This window comes from Pseudomyrmex gracilis, unplaced genomic scaffold, assembly GCF_002006095.1.
Source record: "Pseudomyrmex gracilis isolate BER0280 unplaced genomic scaffold, ASM200609v1 scaffold_18, whole genome shotgun sequence".
Classification (NCBI taxonomy): domain Eukaryota; kingdom Metazoa; phylum Arthropoda; class Insecta; order Hymenoptera; family Formicidae; genus Pseudomyrmex; species Pseudomyrmex gracilis.
In genome coordinates, this window is record NW_018020602.1 from 881,156 (window position 1) to 898,691 (window position 17,536).

Genomic DNA, 17,536 nt, shown 5'->3' on the forward strand with positions numbered 1-17,536 from the left:
TATTTAAACCTTATTTATATATATAGTCAGTATGTATAAAATATATGTACTATCTACGCGGATAAAAAAACATTTACAACTTTAGTTTTACAGCCGAAACTGTCTTTTTATCCTTATTTTTAGAAGTTTTCGTATTTTTTTTACTCTTTATTTGGTCCTGAAGCTGCGTAAAGAACGTAGTCGAAGATTTTGCGACTTTATGCGTTGTCTCGTTTAACTTTGTGACGTTTCTGTCTTTAGTTACTTTCTTCAGCAACATTTCCTTCTCTTTCTTATCTTTAAGTTTCTTAGAAATTCCTGGCTTCAATGTTTTCAATTTTTCTTTCTTTTCTATCGCCTGTTGTTTTGCTCGTTGTCTTAATTTTTTCTTTCTTCTTTCACGTTTCATATCGGTTTTCGTTCTCTCGGACTTACCGATAAGATCACCATGCGGTTTGGCTACAAAACGCGAAGTACGTAAAAAAACAATGTATTAATGAAACTTGCAATAACAACATATTAAAATACAACGTAATAAAATACCTTTAACTTCCTCAGGTGCTAACAAAGTGGCATCACTGGTTGCGACCGGCGCAACTTCTTCCATATTAATCGCAGGCACGTTGCTAATAATTTTAATTTCAGGTTTAGCCTAAAAGTAAAATTGTATCGATTACATCAAAATCTATTGCAATTATCTGAATATAAATTAGTTTTTAAAAAACTGAAAAGTAAACTACAAGACATAATTTAGTATTTTTTAATATCACTTTTATAAAAAAAACCATGATTGATATATTATGCAAATCTCAAATCTTACGAGTTTGGGAGTATAATGATAATGAGACAACGCATCCAGCTTGGATATCAGAGATCGCATCATATGTCGAATTTCATTATGTAATTGTGATGATTCCTCTTTCTTCTCATCGTCCTCATTGTCCGGATTCGATGCTTTCTTCTGTCTCAGATATTCTTTTTCATAAATTTGCGATAAACTCTCTTTGCTTTTCTCCTGATCAAGTATCAGTTTTTTCTTGTATTCTAATGGAGTTTCAACAGGCTTGAACTTCTTTTCAACGTCATCCCAGGCCTTATCTTTAATTCGTCGCATGATTATGTCTTCCAATTTTATTGTAGTCTCCTCGGTTATAACAGGAGCTGGTCGTTTGGTTATATCAAACTCCACAAACTCTTCTAGCAAAGAATTTTGCGGTCTATGTAGACCGCTTACTTCACCTTTTAATTGCCATGGCTTTTCACTCATTATTTCCTGTTCCAGCTCTTGGATTTTCATCTTCAGCCTTTCTTGGCGAGCTTCTAAGGTAGATTTTGGTTCTGCGTCTTCTTCCATGTATTCTTCATCGTCATTCTGTTCCTCCTTATTTGCTTTGTTCTCCAAACTGTCAGTCTCATCTGAATCATTGGTAAGATTAAATCTTACTCTCTTACTCAGTGGCTCCTCTTCTTCCTCTTCCTCATTGCTCATATCTTCTTTATCATCTGATCTTTCTTCTTCTGAGTCTTTATTTGAAATTTTACTTTCATTGAGGTGCTCATTTTCACTTTCAGGACTATCAAAAAAGTCTGCATATTTCATATATTTTCCTTCGACATTATCTTCTTCTTCCTCAGAAAGATCATTAAACAAATCCACAGATTCATCAGATTCATCATCTTCCTCTTCCTGCTTTTCTTTTTTTTCTTCTTTAGTCAAATATTCAGTCAATTCTTCTAATTTGAAAAATTTGTCATCCACAACAGATTTTTGTTTTTTTTCATGTTTTCTTTTCAAAATGGTTTTAGTCTCTTCATTTTCATTGTCTGATTCTTTATCATCGCACATACTTTCGTTTTCTTCATGAAAATCATCATTTTCAATCTGCACAGGTTCATTTTCAGGTTTTATGGAGCTTAATGGAACAGTCAACTTCTTTTTACTACTCAAAATTCTTGAAGTCTTGTTTGACGTTTTAAATTTTAAATCCAATGTTTCGCTTTCATTCTGTAATTCTAATTGTTGCCAGATCTGTTCTTCATCAAATCCTTCTATAACTAATTCTGGCAATGCATCAGTGTTGCAGCAAGAATGTTCCTTGGTGAAATCGTATATGTGTTTTGTAAGAGCTTTTATATCAATTTCAGTCTTTCCACTAAAATTGAATAAAAGATGATATCAGATCTACTATACCACAAATTAAAGTAATCAAAATACAAATCTTTTAAATTGAAATTTGTACATTTTTATGAATAAATCATAAAACTATTTTTCTCTTTATTATTTATAATTTTAGGTTACATACATATAAGGAATATTAATTTTATACACTTACCTTTTTATTCTTTCTAGTGATTGAATTTTGTCAAGAGAAGATATGATACTGTCTATAATATCGAAGTTAGCCATGTTTTTCTTACATTTACAAAAACAATCAACTTTTTCACAGAAACAGTCAATACTTCTGTACCGCCATGTGCTATGCACAGATGATCGCTTGTTGCGACTCCTAGTAACCAAAATACATTGAACTACCAAGTAGTGACGCAGTTAGTTCTATACTAGAACTTGTTAGTGCAACATAAAATTATACTGTTTTATCGACGTTGATTGCAATGACGCCAATGTTGTTTGCAAACGTCAAAAGAAGCGTCATGCAATAATATATATTTGTGCAAGCAAAAATTATATGATTAGCAAAAAATGGTTCGCACCGATTGGGATCGGATATTATCTGTAAATGTTTCAGCTTTAACAGATGATGATATCGAGGACCTTTTTCCTGCGGTGGTCCGATGCGATGTGGACGAGATTGTTGACGTACAAAACCTGAAGACACTTATGAGATTATCCCAGGAAATGTTGACTTATAAAGATAATCAAGTGAGAATTCATTATTATATATGGACATAAAACATTTGATACAGTAATTTTAATTTTGTCTTTGTACATGATGGTAATGTTTGCTATTAGATTTTATATTTTCTTGTTTTTGTTACACAATAAGTTTTATACAGAAATAATATTTTTCCACTAACATTCATGTATAAAATAAATTTATTTATGTTAGGTTGAGGCTTTGCTTCTTGAATGTGGTGAATTAAAAGAAGCAATAGCTTCATTGCATCCAGAGACTACTAAACGAAAAAGTAAAGGTAATATATAAATATACTTGAATATTTAAATTATTTTTTAACTCAGAATTATAGTTATAAAAAATAAAATTTTATAATTTTTTTTGGAATACTAATATTATATATAATTTTAACAGAATATAGCATATCTGCAATAAAACAAGAGAGTAATGGTTTTACAAAAGTAAGTTCTTCTCAGTAACTTGTTAGCAAAACATCTTTTGCATTGTTATACTTCTTAATATTATGTCTTTAATCACAGGATACTGATTTAAGAAAATATTCTCATCCAGACACACAAGAAAAAAATGAAAAAGTCAAGACTTTAATGATTGAACTAGAGGCAAGTCTACACAAAGAGATTTATTTAAAAAATTTTTATTTATTTTTAATTATTTTTATTGTCTAGAGTTTGGACAAAGAAAATGAAATTCTCAAAGAGCAGTTATCAACTCTGAAAGATGAAATGGAAGATGCAACAGAAAAAATGGATGATATGACTGAAGAACTTCATTTATCTCAAATTAAAGTTGAGGAATATAAAGGTATTCTAATATTTGTTGTTTGCACAATATATCTACAATGTTTTAAATAAATAATATAAATGCTGTGTGATTATAGATATGATAGCAAAATTGGAACAAAAGAATGGAGCCTTGATTACTCAAATTGAAGAAATAACAGCACAGCAAATAGATAGAGATAGGATGTTGGATGAATTTGGTGCAGCTATTGATGTCAGAATATCTGAATGGAAGGTACTGATTATTTCAAAAAAAAAAAAAAACACTTAGAAATGTTATAAAGTTTATAGAATTTGTGCGTTATTTATATTGCCAGAACATATTGGATGAAAAAGATATGGAAATTACACATTTGAAAGAAAGCTTGTCACAGTCCTTAATACATTCAGTTACATCAGCTAAAGAAGAAAATAAATCACAAATTAGTCAATTAAATGACGAAATAATTCGTCGAGATGCGATCATAGTCGAATTACAAGCTAAACTTTCAGAGGCAGTCATTGAAATTAATGAGAGCGCTGCGCTCATGGAAAAATTAAAGGGAGAATCACAAGAGTAAGAAAAAGAAAGTGATATTATTTTATGTCTATGATTTTATAAAGTGTAGTTTTAATATTATCGATTTAATAGGTCTGAAAAGGATAAAAAACGAAAAGAACAAAAAAGCTTGTTGAAAAAACTACAAAATTCAAAAGAAAAAATCGCTAATTTGGAAAACGCGTTAATGCAAGCGCAAAATGATGCCAAGGCACAGGGTGATAAAGTGTGTGTCAAACATTTATAATTTTATATCTTAAATTTACACACATAAAAAGTTTTATACAATTATACTAACTTTCATATTCTTTGCTGTAGTTATGCGAAGTGTTATCTGTACTAAAAAAATATGAAAATGGAAATGAAGCGTTAGCTAAAGCATTGAATGAAATCAAAGAATTAAAAATTAAAATCAATCATAAAAATGAACATATCGAAGATTTAGTTAATGTTGTTAATAAATTGGAAATGTTAAATTCATATCAGGAAATGGAGATTTTAAGTCTTAGGTAAAATTTTTTTATTTGGTGACAATAATTTATAGTTATTTTAAGAAAATGAGATAGAAACAACTTAAAAATTTGTTAATATTCTAACAGGGAGAAGTTAGGAATTCCAGAAGATGAATCAATATCAATTAAAAATATTGTGGTAAAACATAAAGAAGAGTCCAGAAAAATAGAAGAGCTCGTTCGTCAAAATAAAAGTCTTGTAGAGGAAAATTTAGAATTAAAATCAGATGTAAGATAAAATTTTTAAAAAATAAATGAATAGAAAAGCTCTAATAATATTTACACATGCATTTCTATCGTATTAGTATAGAATTATTTATTATGACAAAATTTACTACTTGTAGATAAGGATGTTAAGGTATAAGTTGAGCAAATCTGAGAAAATATCAGATATTTCAGATAACTTAGACTATAGTAATCAGTTTTTACATTCGACTAAAGTAATGGAATTAGAAAATGCACAAGTATATTCCAAAACTGATATTTCTGAGGTTACATCAGATATTCAAATACTTATAGAAGAAAATGAAGCACTTAGAACAGGCTTGCATGAGATCATGGACAGTATACATAATCAAGATGGTGAATTTTTGCTAACTTTAACGGTACTTTAGTGTGTTGCACATATTTCTCTTTCTATGACACTCTCAAGACTATTTTGCTTCTTTTTCTCTTTTTCTCTATTTAATATACTACATATAGAATTATAATTTTTTTTTTTTTGATCAAAATCTGCTTAATTTGTTTTATGTGATTTTTATTGCAGTTTTTACTTCGCCTAAAATAAGTAGCAAGTGATATTTATTTGTAATTATTGTCTTAGGTAAGAGCGAGGTAACAATACAATCTACAACGTTGGAGCGATTATTGGAAGCTTTAGATGCCCGGCATTTAGCTGGTTGGTATCATCCAGCTATGAGATTACAAGAACATCTGAGTGTTGTACAAGGTAGCAATGCTGAATTAAGATCACAACTGAAGTTGTTGAGGTATTTTTTTTTTATTAAGAAATCAGAATAAGATTTATTTTCATGATAATAAAGAAATTGTTTTATATGTTCTATAGAAAAGAATTGCAAAAAAAAGATAATATATTAGAAGATTTAGCAACAAATAAAAGTATAGACTTCGAAAAAGTGTACGAGAAACATGGCGAAGATGAGGCGATCACAATCTATCTTGCAGAAATGAAAGCTTTGCAAACGGCTTACAAGAACGAAGCAGAAGAATGGGAGAAACAAAAGGATCTTTTGGTCGAAGAGAATAATCAGTTAAAATATGAGATAGATGGTTGTAAGAAGCAGTTAGAAGTTTATGAGAAAAATTGGAAAATTCTAGAGGACGGAGATGATGAAGTTAAAAAATCATTTGCGATAAAAACAAGAGAATATGCAGACGCCGCTAACGAAATAATAGTTATGAACAGAAAAAATGCCACTCTTCAGCAATTATTCAATAAGGAAACAAGTAAATTATATGAATATCAGAAAGAAATGATTAGGAAAGAAAGCGATCTCAATCGAGCTCTTGCTGACGCAGATAAGCACATCAAAACGTTACTATCAGAGATCTCTCTATTGCAGAGTAACTTGTCTAATTCGGTGAGTGTAACAGTGCATAACGAGCTGAAAGAGAAATACGAAGAACTGAATATACGTCATCATGCTTTGTTGGAAACAACAATAATATTTGCTGATTATACGGAAATATTATCCTTGAAAGAAGAAATAGAAAAAATAAGACAAGAAAAACATCAATTTATAGAAAGTTTGCAGAAAACAAACAATCACGAAGAGGATAATTTGCAACAAAAATTGAAAGAAATAGAAGCCAAAGAACTGATGGAGAGACAACGAGCTGAGCAAATGGCCAGATTACACGAAATATCACAAAAACAATTAGCGAAGTACGAAGATAACGTTAAACAACTTTCTACTTCTAACTCCGAATTGCAGGAGAAATTAATCGAAGTGCACAAAAAATTATTTGAAGAAGTAGCTGTACAGCAGACTGTAAAAATAGATGACAACCGTATACAAGAGCTTCAAAATGAAAAATCGCAACTTATCATAGAAAATGAAAATTTGAAGAAAAAGATACAAATTGTCGAAGAGGAAGCGCGAGTGCAGTATTCGCTAAATTCGCTGCAAACGTTGGAGTTAGATAATTTGAGACATCAAATATTAGATCTGCAAGCTGTAAGCGAAGATAAGGCTACTATTTCGAGACTTGATTTTGAGCTCAGAAGTACAAAGATGTCGGAAATGGAACAAACCGCGCAGAAAACGCAGTTGCAGAACGAATTAGCTTCCATAAGGCAAGAGCTCGATAATTCAAAAAAGAAATGTGAGGAAATGCGTAATTATATACAAGATTACCGGAAGCAATGCGATAATCGGTGCAAGTAAAATCAAAAACCTACACATCTTAGACGTTATTTTACATTTACGAAGTGTATTTCATCTTTGTTTATGTATTGCAGGTATTACATAGATATTATATATTTTTTACAATGCCAGTATGTGGGATCTACTTCTGTAAGTGCCTTAGAAAAAGTAATTGCTCTCGCTGCAAAACTGAAAACAGATCATCAAAATATCGATGCAGAAATGCAAAAAGTGAAAAAATGTCATGAAGATGTCAAGTACGAACAGCAACTTTTGTCTACTCGTCTTGAGATTGTCGAACGTTTAAAAGACATATTGGAGCAACAAATCGGTGCTGGCAATATTCAAAATATCATGGAACATTTTGCTGAAACTTCGCAAAAGACTTTAAACGTAAGTTTGTCTACAAGTATGAATAGATTTAATGTTAAATTCTATTTTCTATTTTTAGTTTTTTTATTTTTAATTAGGATTTCAAATACAAAAGAAAAATTGCTCATTTAGAGCATGAACTTCAAATTGCCAATAGCAAATTCAATGAGTACGAGTCAGTAATAGGTAACATGGAGCAAGATATGCTAAATATTCAGAGAGCTTGGTATCCACAACAAGAATATTCACAAGTTCGAATTAATACAGCAAATTTTGAAACAAAGTCTATTCAAGTAGCAACAGAAACTCACGTCGTCAGTGTTCAAACAGATCCTTACACATGTTGTTTAAATGAAAAAGTAAAAAGTGCAAGCAAGGAAACTAAAGTTTCTAAAGAAATTCAAACTGAACTAGACAAACCGATAAAACCTATAATCCAAGAAACTATCGTAGATGAGAGCAGCAGTTCGACGATCTTTAAAGAACAATTGGATGAAGTACTGAAAGTCGCATCGGAACGCTCAGAGATGCTCGACAAATGTGAATCGCAATTAGCAGAATACAAAGCAAAAGTAGATGCTCTAAATAAGACGATGGCTGAAAAAGATTTGCAATATCAAGCAAAATTGGATAGTTTGAACAAAGCGATTGAAGAAAGAGATACACAGTATCAAGTAAAAATGAACGATCTAAACAAAGCAATGATAGAGAAAAATTCACAGTATCAAACTGAAATAAAAGCGATGGAAGAGAAAGATTTATATCTTGCTCAAAAACAAACTGTGCTTGATGATGAATCGATGACTCAGCCACACGTTATAAGCACAGATTGTACTGACAAATTAGCTTTAAAGTCGACAATAAATAGTTTGCAGAAGTTACTTAATCAGAAAGAAGAGACTATTTTGAGATATCAGAATTTATTGAAAGAGGACAGAGACGAACATAGTCGGGCGGCAAGTCGTTTTCAAGATGAAATTAAAAGTCTGCACGATCATATTTTAGCTATGCAAAATGAAACGAAGAAAACTGAAGAATTATCAGTCGTGACTGTTGAAAGGATTTTGGAAAAACCGTCATCGTTTGACGAGACCACGTCGAGAATAACAAGGTCTCGTCAAAACAATGCTGCGCAAGAAGAAGAAACTGCTAGGTTACATGAAAAGATATCTACTCTTGAAGCAGAATTAAATATTAGCAAAGAACTGAGCGAACGTTGGCACCGGTTAGCAGAAGAAAGATTGAAATACATTGATCATATGAGAGAAAGGTTTGTATAATACAATGCGTTTGGCATTTAATGAATTCAACCGTTTTATTTGTAATGATGTACAAAATGTTAGAAAGTGAATTTTTCTTACTATAAAAATAATTTATTCTTTTCATAGACTAGAACAACAACATAAAAATGAGCTGGAAAGCTATCGCGATGAATTAAATAAATGGCAGTCTGAGGCCGATACACTTAGGCAACAATTATCTGAAAATCGCATGTTACTTACGAGAGGAAATATCTCTCTAATGAAAGAACTGCAAGAGAAAGATGACCGAATACACGAATTAAGTCTTGCTTGTCAACAATTACAAGTATGTAAATGTCATTTTAAGATGTTCATATTTTATGATTGGTCGGTTTCTCATATATTTTAATACATTACACACAGAGTGAAGTCGAATTGATACAGTCCGTAAATCAATCTCATCAAATAACAGTTCACAGTCGGGATGATGTAAAAATAAAAGAAATACCGCACAACAGCCATCGTGATCAAACGCAACAACAAAATCAAATAGATCTTTTACGTCGACAGCTTCATTCTTTAATGGAGAAAGAAAAAATGTACAAGAATGAGATAACAGACTTGAAGCAACAACTTAGCCGCAGGTAAATTTTTCGTCGAGTTTTAGCAAGCAATTTTATCGACTTCTTTTTTCTATTGATTTTATTTTTTAACACTCGTCGATACAATATTATCAAAAATACTTGGTTTATTACTTCAGATATATGTCTATAAAAACACAGGAGAAAAAAACATCGCAACGTGAAGCACAGCTCGAACGTAAAGTAGCATCTTTGGAAGAAGAATTAAAGAAAGCGAAGACCCAGTTGGATAGAGAAACTTTAGCGCAAGAAGCTAAAAAAGCTAAGGTAGAAAATATCGTCATTTTATGTTATGTATTATGTACTTAGTACTTTTTTTTGTCTAATAGACTGCGGAGGAACTTTTATTGTGGGAGAAACAGAAAAAGTGGCAACAAACAGCTGAAAAATTGAAAGAAAAACTTAAAGAGAAGACTGACGAATACGAAAAGTTGCTAACAAATCACGAGAAACTACGATCTGTTGTGTCGTGTATGGAACGAGAAAAATGGTATTTGAGAAGCAAACTTAAACCGGAGAGCGACATTGCTTCTGGCAGTTCGTCAGCAAGACCTGTTTCAAACGTTCAGCACAACACTCAGGATGAATTGGAAAAAGAATGTCGAATATTGAGAGAACGCGTTAAAGAATTGACGAATCGTTTAGAGAAAGAAAGCAATGAACATTTGATGTTAGAAATAGCAGAATTGAAACGGCACAATGCGGCTTTGGAAGCAGTTTCTCAGGTTTGCTTTTTGTTTCAGTTTACAGTAATAAATGTAATGTTTTTTTTTTCTATTGCTTGATACTATTTTGCAGGGTAATACGTGCGTAGTTAGTCAACTTGAGAAGTTAGAAATGACCAAAGACATTCTCGAAAAGATGAATCTCAAGTTAGAAAGTGAAAACTTTGATTTGCGACTCCAATTAGAAAAAGCAAACTCGGATACTCCGAGATTACGGGAAAAAATTGAACATTTAGAAAAGTATACACATATGTGTTTATGTTTTTACTTTGCCAAAATATAAATAGTTTTTGAAGCAATTCATACTATTGTATTTCTTATATTGCAGATACATAAAGCTATTAAAAGCAGAGAAATCTTCTGACTCTACTCCTAGATCGTCAGATAAAGACACACCAGAGTTAAACATGCAAAAATCTACCTTTGAAATGGAAAAAACAATATTCACATTGAAACGAATTATTGAGAAACTTCAAGTGGAGAATAAAAGATTAAAATTTAATTCAAAAAGAAATAACTGTCTAGTCAATCAAGTAAATTTAATAAATTTAATTTTTTCTTGATGTATTATGTGATACGTTCGATTTTTATGCGTTGATTTTATTCATATATATTTCAAATAGGGCAAGACAAATATTATAGAAGAAAACACTTTGCTTCAAAGACAATACGAGGAGTCTCAGAAACGTATAATAAGCTTGGAATCGGATTTACGACTAGCTGAGCAAAGAATAGCTATGTTGAAAAAAGCAGAAAAGGATGATGATAACGGAGATTATCGTGTTTTGAAAGAGCAATTGCTTCACAAATCCGAACTCTTGGATAAAGTAAAACAGTTGTTAACGCGAGCAGCTATCAATGAAAAATCGCTGCGACAACGTGTAAGATTTTAAAATACAATTGAAAAAAAAAACATTAAACTCATAAAATATTATTCATATTAAATATATTCATATTGTTTTCTGTATTTTTATATTTTAGGTACAACAACTAGAATTGAAGCAAACTCTGTCAACAATTCCAGAATGTCTCGTGACTCCGCCCATGTCAGAATAATAAATTTTGAGGATGACAAACAGTTTATTTCCAAATAAATTAAAAATTTAGTAAATAAAGTTGTTTACGTGTATTTATACATAGTCGTAATATAATTTCATGAAATGAAATAAAATTATATTGCGACTTTATTCAAAATTAATAAAATGTTTAATATATTATACGTATTTTTGCTTTGCGAGCGTGTGTGTATAGAATATTATGTGATTATTATTATTTCGTACGTACCAAGGTCGTAAAAGCTACTAAAACCGGCTAAAAACTCGAGCTACGTAAAGCGCGCCTTGCGTGAACTCGTGTAGTCCCCGCGCCTGCCCGCTGCTTCTCGCCTTGCATTGACTCGTGTAGTCCCCGTATCTTTCTTCTTTTCTCCAGCGGTTTGTTCGCCGGACGGATCGTAGCGCGTTTGCTTCGCGTTCTTCTCGTTGATTTTCACCTTGAGAATTAATATTGCACGCAAATAAGTATCAGAAACGTTAAATAAAGGTAACAGGTAATGCAATAAAATATAAATAAAACACGGAATCGCAATTAATAACGCAGTAGAAATTTCGACTTGTTTCGATAGAAAAAGAACAAATTAGCGCATCTTTCCAAAAGTTCCGTTTATGCAGGCGATCAGAGACGTATAGCTTCAAAAATTACTTTCAAAATAATTAAGATCTTTTTTAATAACGAATTGCTTTTTTTTTGTTTCGATATATTTGATTTCGCCGTTGATATAATATTCGAGATTTTGCGGTACTGCATAGTGATCCATGTAATCGCTATCGTATATTCTGAATTTGTAATTGTTAACGAAAAGATATTTAGAATGTTATTTGTAATTTTATATTACTTTTGTACATATATAGAAACATACACGTATAAAGCATACATTTATGAAAGTAATACAGTTAATTAAATTCGCTGAACGGCGCGAATCCATGCGAGTTCGCGTTTTGACTCGTGTTGTTCCCGTTTTCTTACGTCGACTCGCGTAGTACCTGTCACCTTGACCTTTCTCCCGCAATCGGATCGTGGCGCGGATTTATTCGTATTTTGCTTTCTGTATTTCGCTTCGGGACTAAATATCGCATACGAATAAGTCAGTGAAGTGAGTGTGTGTGAATGTTAAAGTGTTAGAAACAAAGCGAAATATCACGATCGACGCACTTGCCATACTATTTTGCGACGTGTTATCGAGAGTTTACGAGTGGTGCCAAATTTTGTGTGAAGTGTGCGACTGACCGGCTGAGAAGGACACAGACAGGACACAGAAGCGAGGACGCGAGGCTGAGAATCTGTTTGCAATACCGGAGGATCCGGTTCGGGCAGCTCCACAATAACAGAAAGGTAATAAGTTTGACAAAAGTTAAAAGATTTGCAAGTTTAACATAAAATATTTCTTTTTCTATTGATATTTAAAACAAAAATACTTTTTTTTGTTTCAGAGATGACGAATGTTTACACCAGCTCTTTGTACTCTACGTACGTACCGAGTAATCTAATTGGTGAAGTAGGAATCTCGAAGGTATTTTTGATCAATTAAATTATATCAACAAATATAATGATAAAATAATTATTATGGTAAAAGGTATATGTTATGTGCACTGTTCAATTTCTTAAAAAGAGATTTGTGATTTTATCGTTTCTTCTCATGTTTTGAATAATTAAATAATTTATTTTTTTAATTAATATTTTTTTATTAATAATTATATTCTTATTAATATTTAAGTAAATAATATATGTTTCAAAAATAGACACGTCAAATATATGCATATGCATTTATTTTAATTACAATACAATTAGTTTAATTACAATTATATCATAGATAACAATTAATTAGAGAGATAATAAATATTAACAAAAAAAAATATATATATATATATAACTAAGAATTTGCATAAGATGCACATAGCACAAATAATTTACATAAAATTTTGATACGATATAGGAGTACGCGGCTTAACATTAACAATACAAAGATGAGAGCGAGAAAATGAGAATCGAAGCTTGAATCGATGTTTTGATAATAATTAATAGTCGTTCTCAGGCGCTTGAAGAAAAGGGCGAATTGAAAATTCGTCCTCGCAGTCCGGAATCAGCTTTCCCTTATATTTGATACATAGATCCGCACATTTTGCTCCTTGAAAAAATGGTCCAAACAATTTCGTACATTGTGCACAATTTCTTATGCAAACACCTGCACAAAATCAGTTTGTACAAAACATATATATATATATATAATTGATCACATTTATATTTCAATAGTGTAATTGTTAAAATTCACTTACCAATATTTCTCTCAGCATCACTTGTAGATTTTGTAAAGCACAAAACAGCATAGATAATAACGAGCAGTATGACAATACGTTTTGAGAGAAATAAACGCATGACTGAAACAAGTGTAAATGTTAATTCTTTCTCTCTCTTTCTCTCTCTCATCTAACAACAAACGATGGTAATTAAAAATAAATGCAAGAAATTTATTTATCGTATACAACGTGCTTTAAACAAATAAAAAGCTCTTATACATATTTAACAAAACGCCGAGCTCCTATTTTATTTTAGTTAATTGATTACAATAAAGAATTAGTAAAAAAGTAATCTGACGCACAAAAACTGAGTTCGCGAGTTGTTGAATTGAAAATAAAATTTAATTTTTGATTTTAGTTAAATTAAAATGATTGTTTATTAACTGAACCTTCGGTGAAGTTTTGCATTTTTATTTTGTAATTAACGGTTATTCGAGAGAAAGGACAAAGGGGGAACCACTGGAACAATGAACTTTCAGGGATAACACGGGTTTTAAGATCATTCTTCTTTCTCGTTTTGATTCTTCTCTCTTTTTTTTAACCGATAATCAACAAGTTCATCGAACACTCGTATTCACACATTGTACGTACAAAAATTGATATGACACGATTATATTTTCAATGAAAAATAATATATATAATATGCAACCGTGTTAACTGTCGCGATATCGTCGCCACTTCCAAAGATTTTTTTCACGTTCCGCAACTCGAGAACTCTGTCGTTACGTCGATCGCGTCACTTTTTTATATATACGGTCATTTATAACCGGAATAACTTGGACACAAGCTTCCGCGTTCGCCTTAACGACTACATTGCAAACATATAAACTTAATAAATATGGATGTCTTGGCTATCTGCGTAATCTCTCTCTTTCTCTCTCTCTCTTTTGTCTCTGTCTTCCTTTCTCGTTTTCCCGTTCAGGAAGCACTTATGGATTCAAGACCAAGGATCGCGCGAACTGCGTTCGATACGGATGTTTAATACGCGTGTCGCGCGAGCAATATCGTTGATCGATTAGCGCGATCGAATAAAAAATTGCGCGACGAATTGCTTCAGTTAGCGGGTGAATCGATAACGAATTACGTGCGCGTCTTTTATGTACACGGTTAAAATAAAGGTACGCGTTTTTCGCATTTCAAGAAATAAATAAGATTCTTCGAAAGTTTACCTGAGAACGATACGGCAGCTTAAGAAGGCGAAACTGTGTTGGAATTGTTAAAACTCGAATGACACTGAACGAATCTCGTCGGTCTCTTATATATCCGCAAACGCCGATATTCAACCCTCGCGCTAAGGAAACCCCGCGGCTTATCTTCCGTCAATCGAATTTTTTCAATTTCCGGTGCATCTAAGTGTCCGAAGTGTGTTTTTGTGTAAGAGCCCTACATTAGATTTGGCACAGCTAGAAACAGTGGTAAGTGCAATATCTTTTATTATACCTATTATATATTTTTCTGTGTGCGTTCGACTTTAGACACTTCTTAAAAATTTACTAATCATTTGTGCCAATTAAATAAAAATGAAACACTTATTGACAGCGTTTTTTTTTTCATACATGTTATAAGAGCTTTTACATTATTTTTATAATTAGACATGTGTTTTTTGCACGTTTTCTATTATTGTGTCGAAAAAGTAAAATTGTTATGTAAATTTGTTATGTATATTGTTATGTATGTTTATACTTACCTTTGCGCGCGTTTTATTAAATGACATTATTTAAATTTAATACAAAATAGGATACAAACAACTGGTTACAATGTGTACGATCACAGAATATGATCGATATTTAATTTTTAATAGGCATAACAATTGTGCATTACAACAATTTCTAAATAAGTATCACTGTTACAATAATAATCGATCTAATTAAATAACAATAATAATAATAATATATTTAATTATACAATTTTTTATTCTATCTACTTCTGAAACGAGTTTAACGAGTTTAATAAAACATAACATGATTTAATTAAAATTTGTCTTAAGCTTCTTCTCTTTCTTTTATCTCAATATTCTTAGGCGATTGATATTCCAAACTCCAATAATTGTTATATCTAATAGGTACTGCTTCGCCTTTTTCAATCATCTTGTCGAGATTCTCGTCTAATCTAGAATAACGATCCTTCTTGTCTAAGATTTCCGACAACGTTTTGTGAATTTCTTCTCTATTTTTCGACTCCTCCTTTTGCTTATCTTCTTCTGTATCCTTCGAGTTTTCTTGCATTTTGCGCAGAACATCTTCCGTAAAGTAACGAGACAAAAATTCGCGTTTCGTGTCGACTTTATCGGACGACTCTTTATTTCTGTCTTCTTCAAAAATATGCTTAAAGAAATCTTTATCGACGTACTGATTCTTGTCGCTTATCTCGCTAATTTTTTCCCCATCTTCAACATCGGTTTTCTCTTTCGTCTCATCTTTCTCTTCGTCAGAAGTTGGATTGTAATTGCCATGATAATCTTTGTTCTTTGTCGAATAATCGTATAATTCTTCTTTCGGATATATTTCGTATTCTTCGGATTTCTTGCTCTGTTCAAGATTTTTCTTATCGTCATTGTTTTTTTCTTTCGTATACGTACCGTATGCTTCATATTCTTCGGGTTTTGTATTGTCAAAAGGAATTTCTTCACTGTCATCTGTGACATTTTTTTCTTTTTCATACGTAGCGTGTGTTTCATACTTTTCCTCACTATGATCGGGATTTTCTCCAGCGTCTTCATGTTTTGTCTCTTGTTTTGGATATCTAGCGTATATTTCTTCGGATTTCTCGGTATCGTTAGAATTTTCCTCATTGTCGTGTTTTTCTTCTTTTTCTTTCGGATATGTAAAGTAGTTTTCGTATTCAGCGGACTTCTCTTTGCGATTAGGATTTTCTTCATTGTTATATTTTGTATATTTCTCTTCTGGATACGTAGCAAATTCTTCGTATTCTTCGGATTCCCCACTGTTATTAGAATTTGCATCTTTGTCATGTTTTGTATCTTTTTTTTCTTCCTCCTGTGTTTCTTTGTTGAAATCATTACGGAAGTGTTTGAATGTTGGATCAATAAAATCATATTTGAACGGTTTTCTATACTCGTTTATATCAAAATGAACAAACTCCTCGGTGGAGTTTTCGCGCTCTACGAATTCTGCGGAATTTTCCGCAGCATGTTGAGCGACATCGCTTGTGTCGTTCTTAGTGTTGTTATTCGGTTTAGCGTCTTCAACATTATACTGTTTAATGCACTCTGTAGAGTCTTTACTTTCTACGCAGTTTGACTGTGAAACGTTTAACGGAGTCGCTGACCCGTCATTTGTGGCCTGAATATTATGTTCTACATCGCTCTCGATATGGGGAGGAGAGTTTGAAGAGAAATGCTCGACACTGTGAAGTTGTTCCGGGTCAACATAATCGTTATCATCGTATTCTTTATATTTTTCTACAGCTGAACTCTGATTATTTTTGTCTAAACTGTTTTCGCGTTTCTCGGAGTAATCGGGCACTTCCACGTAAGGTATGTTCGAGGGGTCATAAATCGGAGTTGTTTCGATCGCGTAACTTTCTGAGTGGGCCGTTTGAGGTGTCTTCACAGTTGACGAAAGTGACGAAACGGTGGTGTCTTCCTCGTTCGAAGAATACGGCGGTCCGGGCTTGGTGATTGCTTGCGACTGATTGTGCGATTCGTTGACATAATCAGTCGAATTGTTTGAGGACGAATAATCGGCGTTACTTTGAACTTTATCGGGAAATGTATTTAAGTCATCCACTTCAGAAGCGCTCGCGACATTTGCGTTCGGCAACAACATCGAATTCAATTTGACTATGTTCACCGGCGTAACTCTCTTAGGATTCCATTGAGTTTTATTCGCGACGATCCAAAAATTCGATACGAAATCGGGAATTTCTCGCGAATTTATCGTATCGGTATAATCGAGCGTTGCTCCTCTTTTATTTGTCGCCTGTTCGTTCTCTTCGGGATTTGTATTTTTTTCTTGCGCACACAATTGCGCCGAAACTGTCGCGTCACTCTGTTGAATATCTGCGTTTCGTTTAGAACGAGCTTTGTATGTCAGTTTAGTCGCGTTGATTATATCCCAGATACGTTTGTACAATTCTCGTTCCGGTTTAATGTCGGGACTTGTCGCTTGCAA

At 32.4% G+C, this 17,536-nt stretch overlaps 3 protein-coding genes across 3 annotated transcripts in view; 2 read left to right on the forward strand and 1 right to left on the reverse strand.

Moving 5' to 3' along the window:
• Positions 1–2: 2 nt before the first annotated feature.
• Positions 3–2,781, reverse strand: LOC109851640 (U3 small nucleolar ribonucleoprotein protein MPP10). The gene is made up of 5 exons (XM_020421901.1): positions 2,692–2,781; positions 2,313–2,486; positions 800–2,132; positions 523–631; positions 3–438 (listed from the first exon to the last, which is right to left on the reverse strand). The coding sequence occupies exons 2-5, from the start codon at positions 2,384–2,386 to the stop codon at positions 74–76; spliced, it is 1,881 nt and encodes a 626-aa protein (XP_020277490.1). The 5' UTR covers positions 2,387–2,486; positions 2,692–2,781; the 3' UTR covers positions 3–73.
• LOC109851638 (centrosomal protein of 290 kDa-like) lies at positions 2,501–11,201 on the forward strand. The gene is made up of 23 exons (XM_020421896.1): positions 2,501–2,860; positions 3,048–3,132; positions 3,249–3,295; positions 3,374–3,454; positions 3,521–3,656; positions 3,733–3,869; positions 3,952–4,190; positions 4,266–4,398; positions 4,491–4,681; positions 4,772–4,913; positions 5,029–5,266; positions 5,508–5,673; positions 5,751–7,088; positions 7,167–7,464; positions 7,542–8,713; positions 8,832–9,030; positions 9,108–9,328; positions 9,445–9,592; positions 9,655–10,050; positions 10,124–10,290; positions 10,379–10,583; positions 10,674–10,931; positions 11,032–11,201. The coding sequence occupies exons 1-23, from the start codon at positions 2,681–2,683 to the stop codon at positions 11,104–11,106; spliced, it is 6,252 nt and encodes a 2,083-aa protein (XP_020277485.1). The 5' UTR covers positions 2,501–2,680; the 3' UTR covers positions 11,107–11,201.
• A 1,338-nt stretch (positions 11,202–12,539) lies between these two features.
• The window catches only part of LOC109864240, a 211,369-nt gene continuing 206,372 nt past the window's right edge, over positions 12,540–17,536 (forward strand). Inside the window, exon 1 of the mRNA XM_020445269.1 lies at positions 12,540–12,576. Coding sequence (XP_020300858.1) covers positions 12,549–12,576 — 28 coding nt within the window. The 5' untranslated portion in view covers positions 12,540–12,548. The remainder of the gene's footprint in view (positions 12,577–17,536) is intronic.

Coding starts and splice junctions, on each gene's coding strand:
- LOC109851638 (XM_020421896.1), top strand. CDS start 2,681: ATGGTTCGCACCGATTGGGATCGGATATTATCTGTAAATGTTTCAGCT. Junction 4,191..4,265: donor TTAAAGGGAGAATCACAAGA/GTAAGAAAAAGA, acceptor TCGATTTAATAG/GTCTGAAAAGGATAAAAAAC. Junction 9,329..9,444: donor AAGCAACAACTTAGCCGCAG/GTAAATTTTTCG, acceptor TTATTACTTCAG/ATATATGTCTATAAAAACAC.
- LOC109851640 (XM_020421901.1), bottom strand. CDS start 2,386: ATGGCTAACTTCGATATTATAGACAGTATCATATCTTCTCTTGACAAA. Junction 2,133..2,312: donor TCACTAGAAAGAATAAAAAG/GTAAGTGTATAA, acceptor ATTCAATTTTAG/TGGAAAGACTGAAATTGATA. Junction 439..522: donor AGCACCTGAGGAAGTTAAAG/GTATTTTATTAC, acceptor CGCGTTTTGTAG/CCAAACCGCATGGTGATCTT.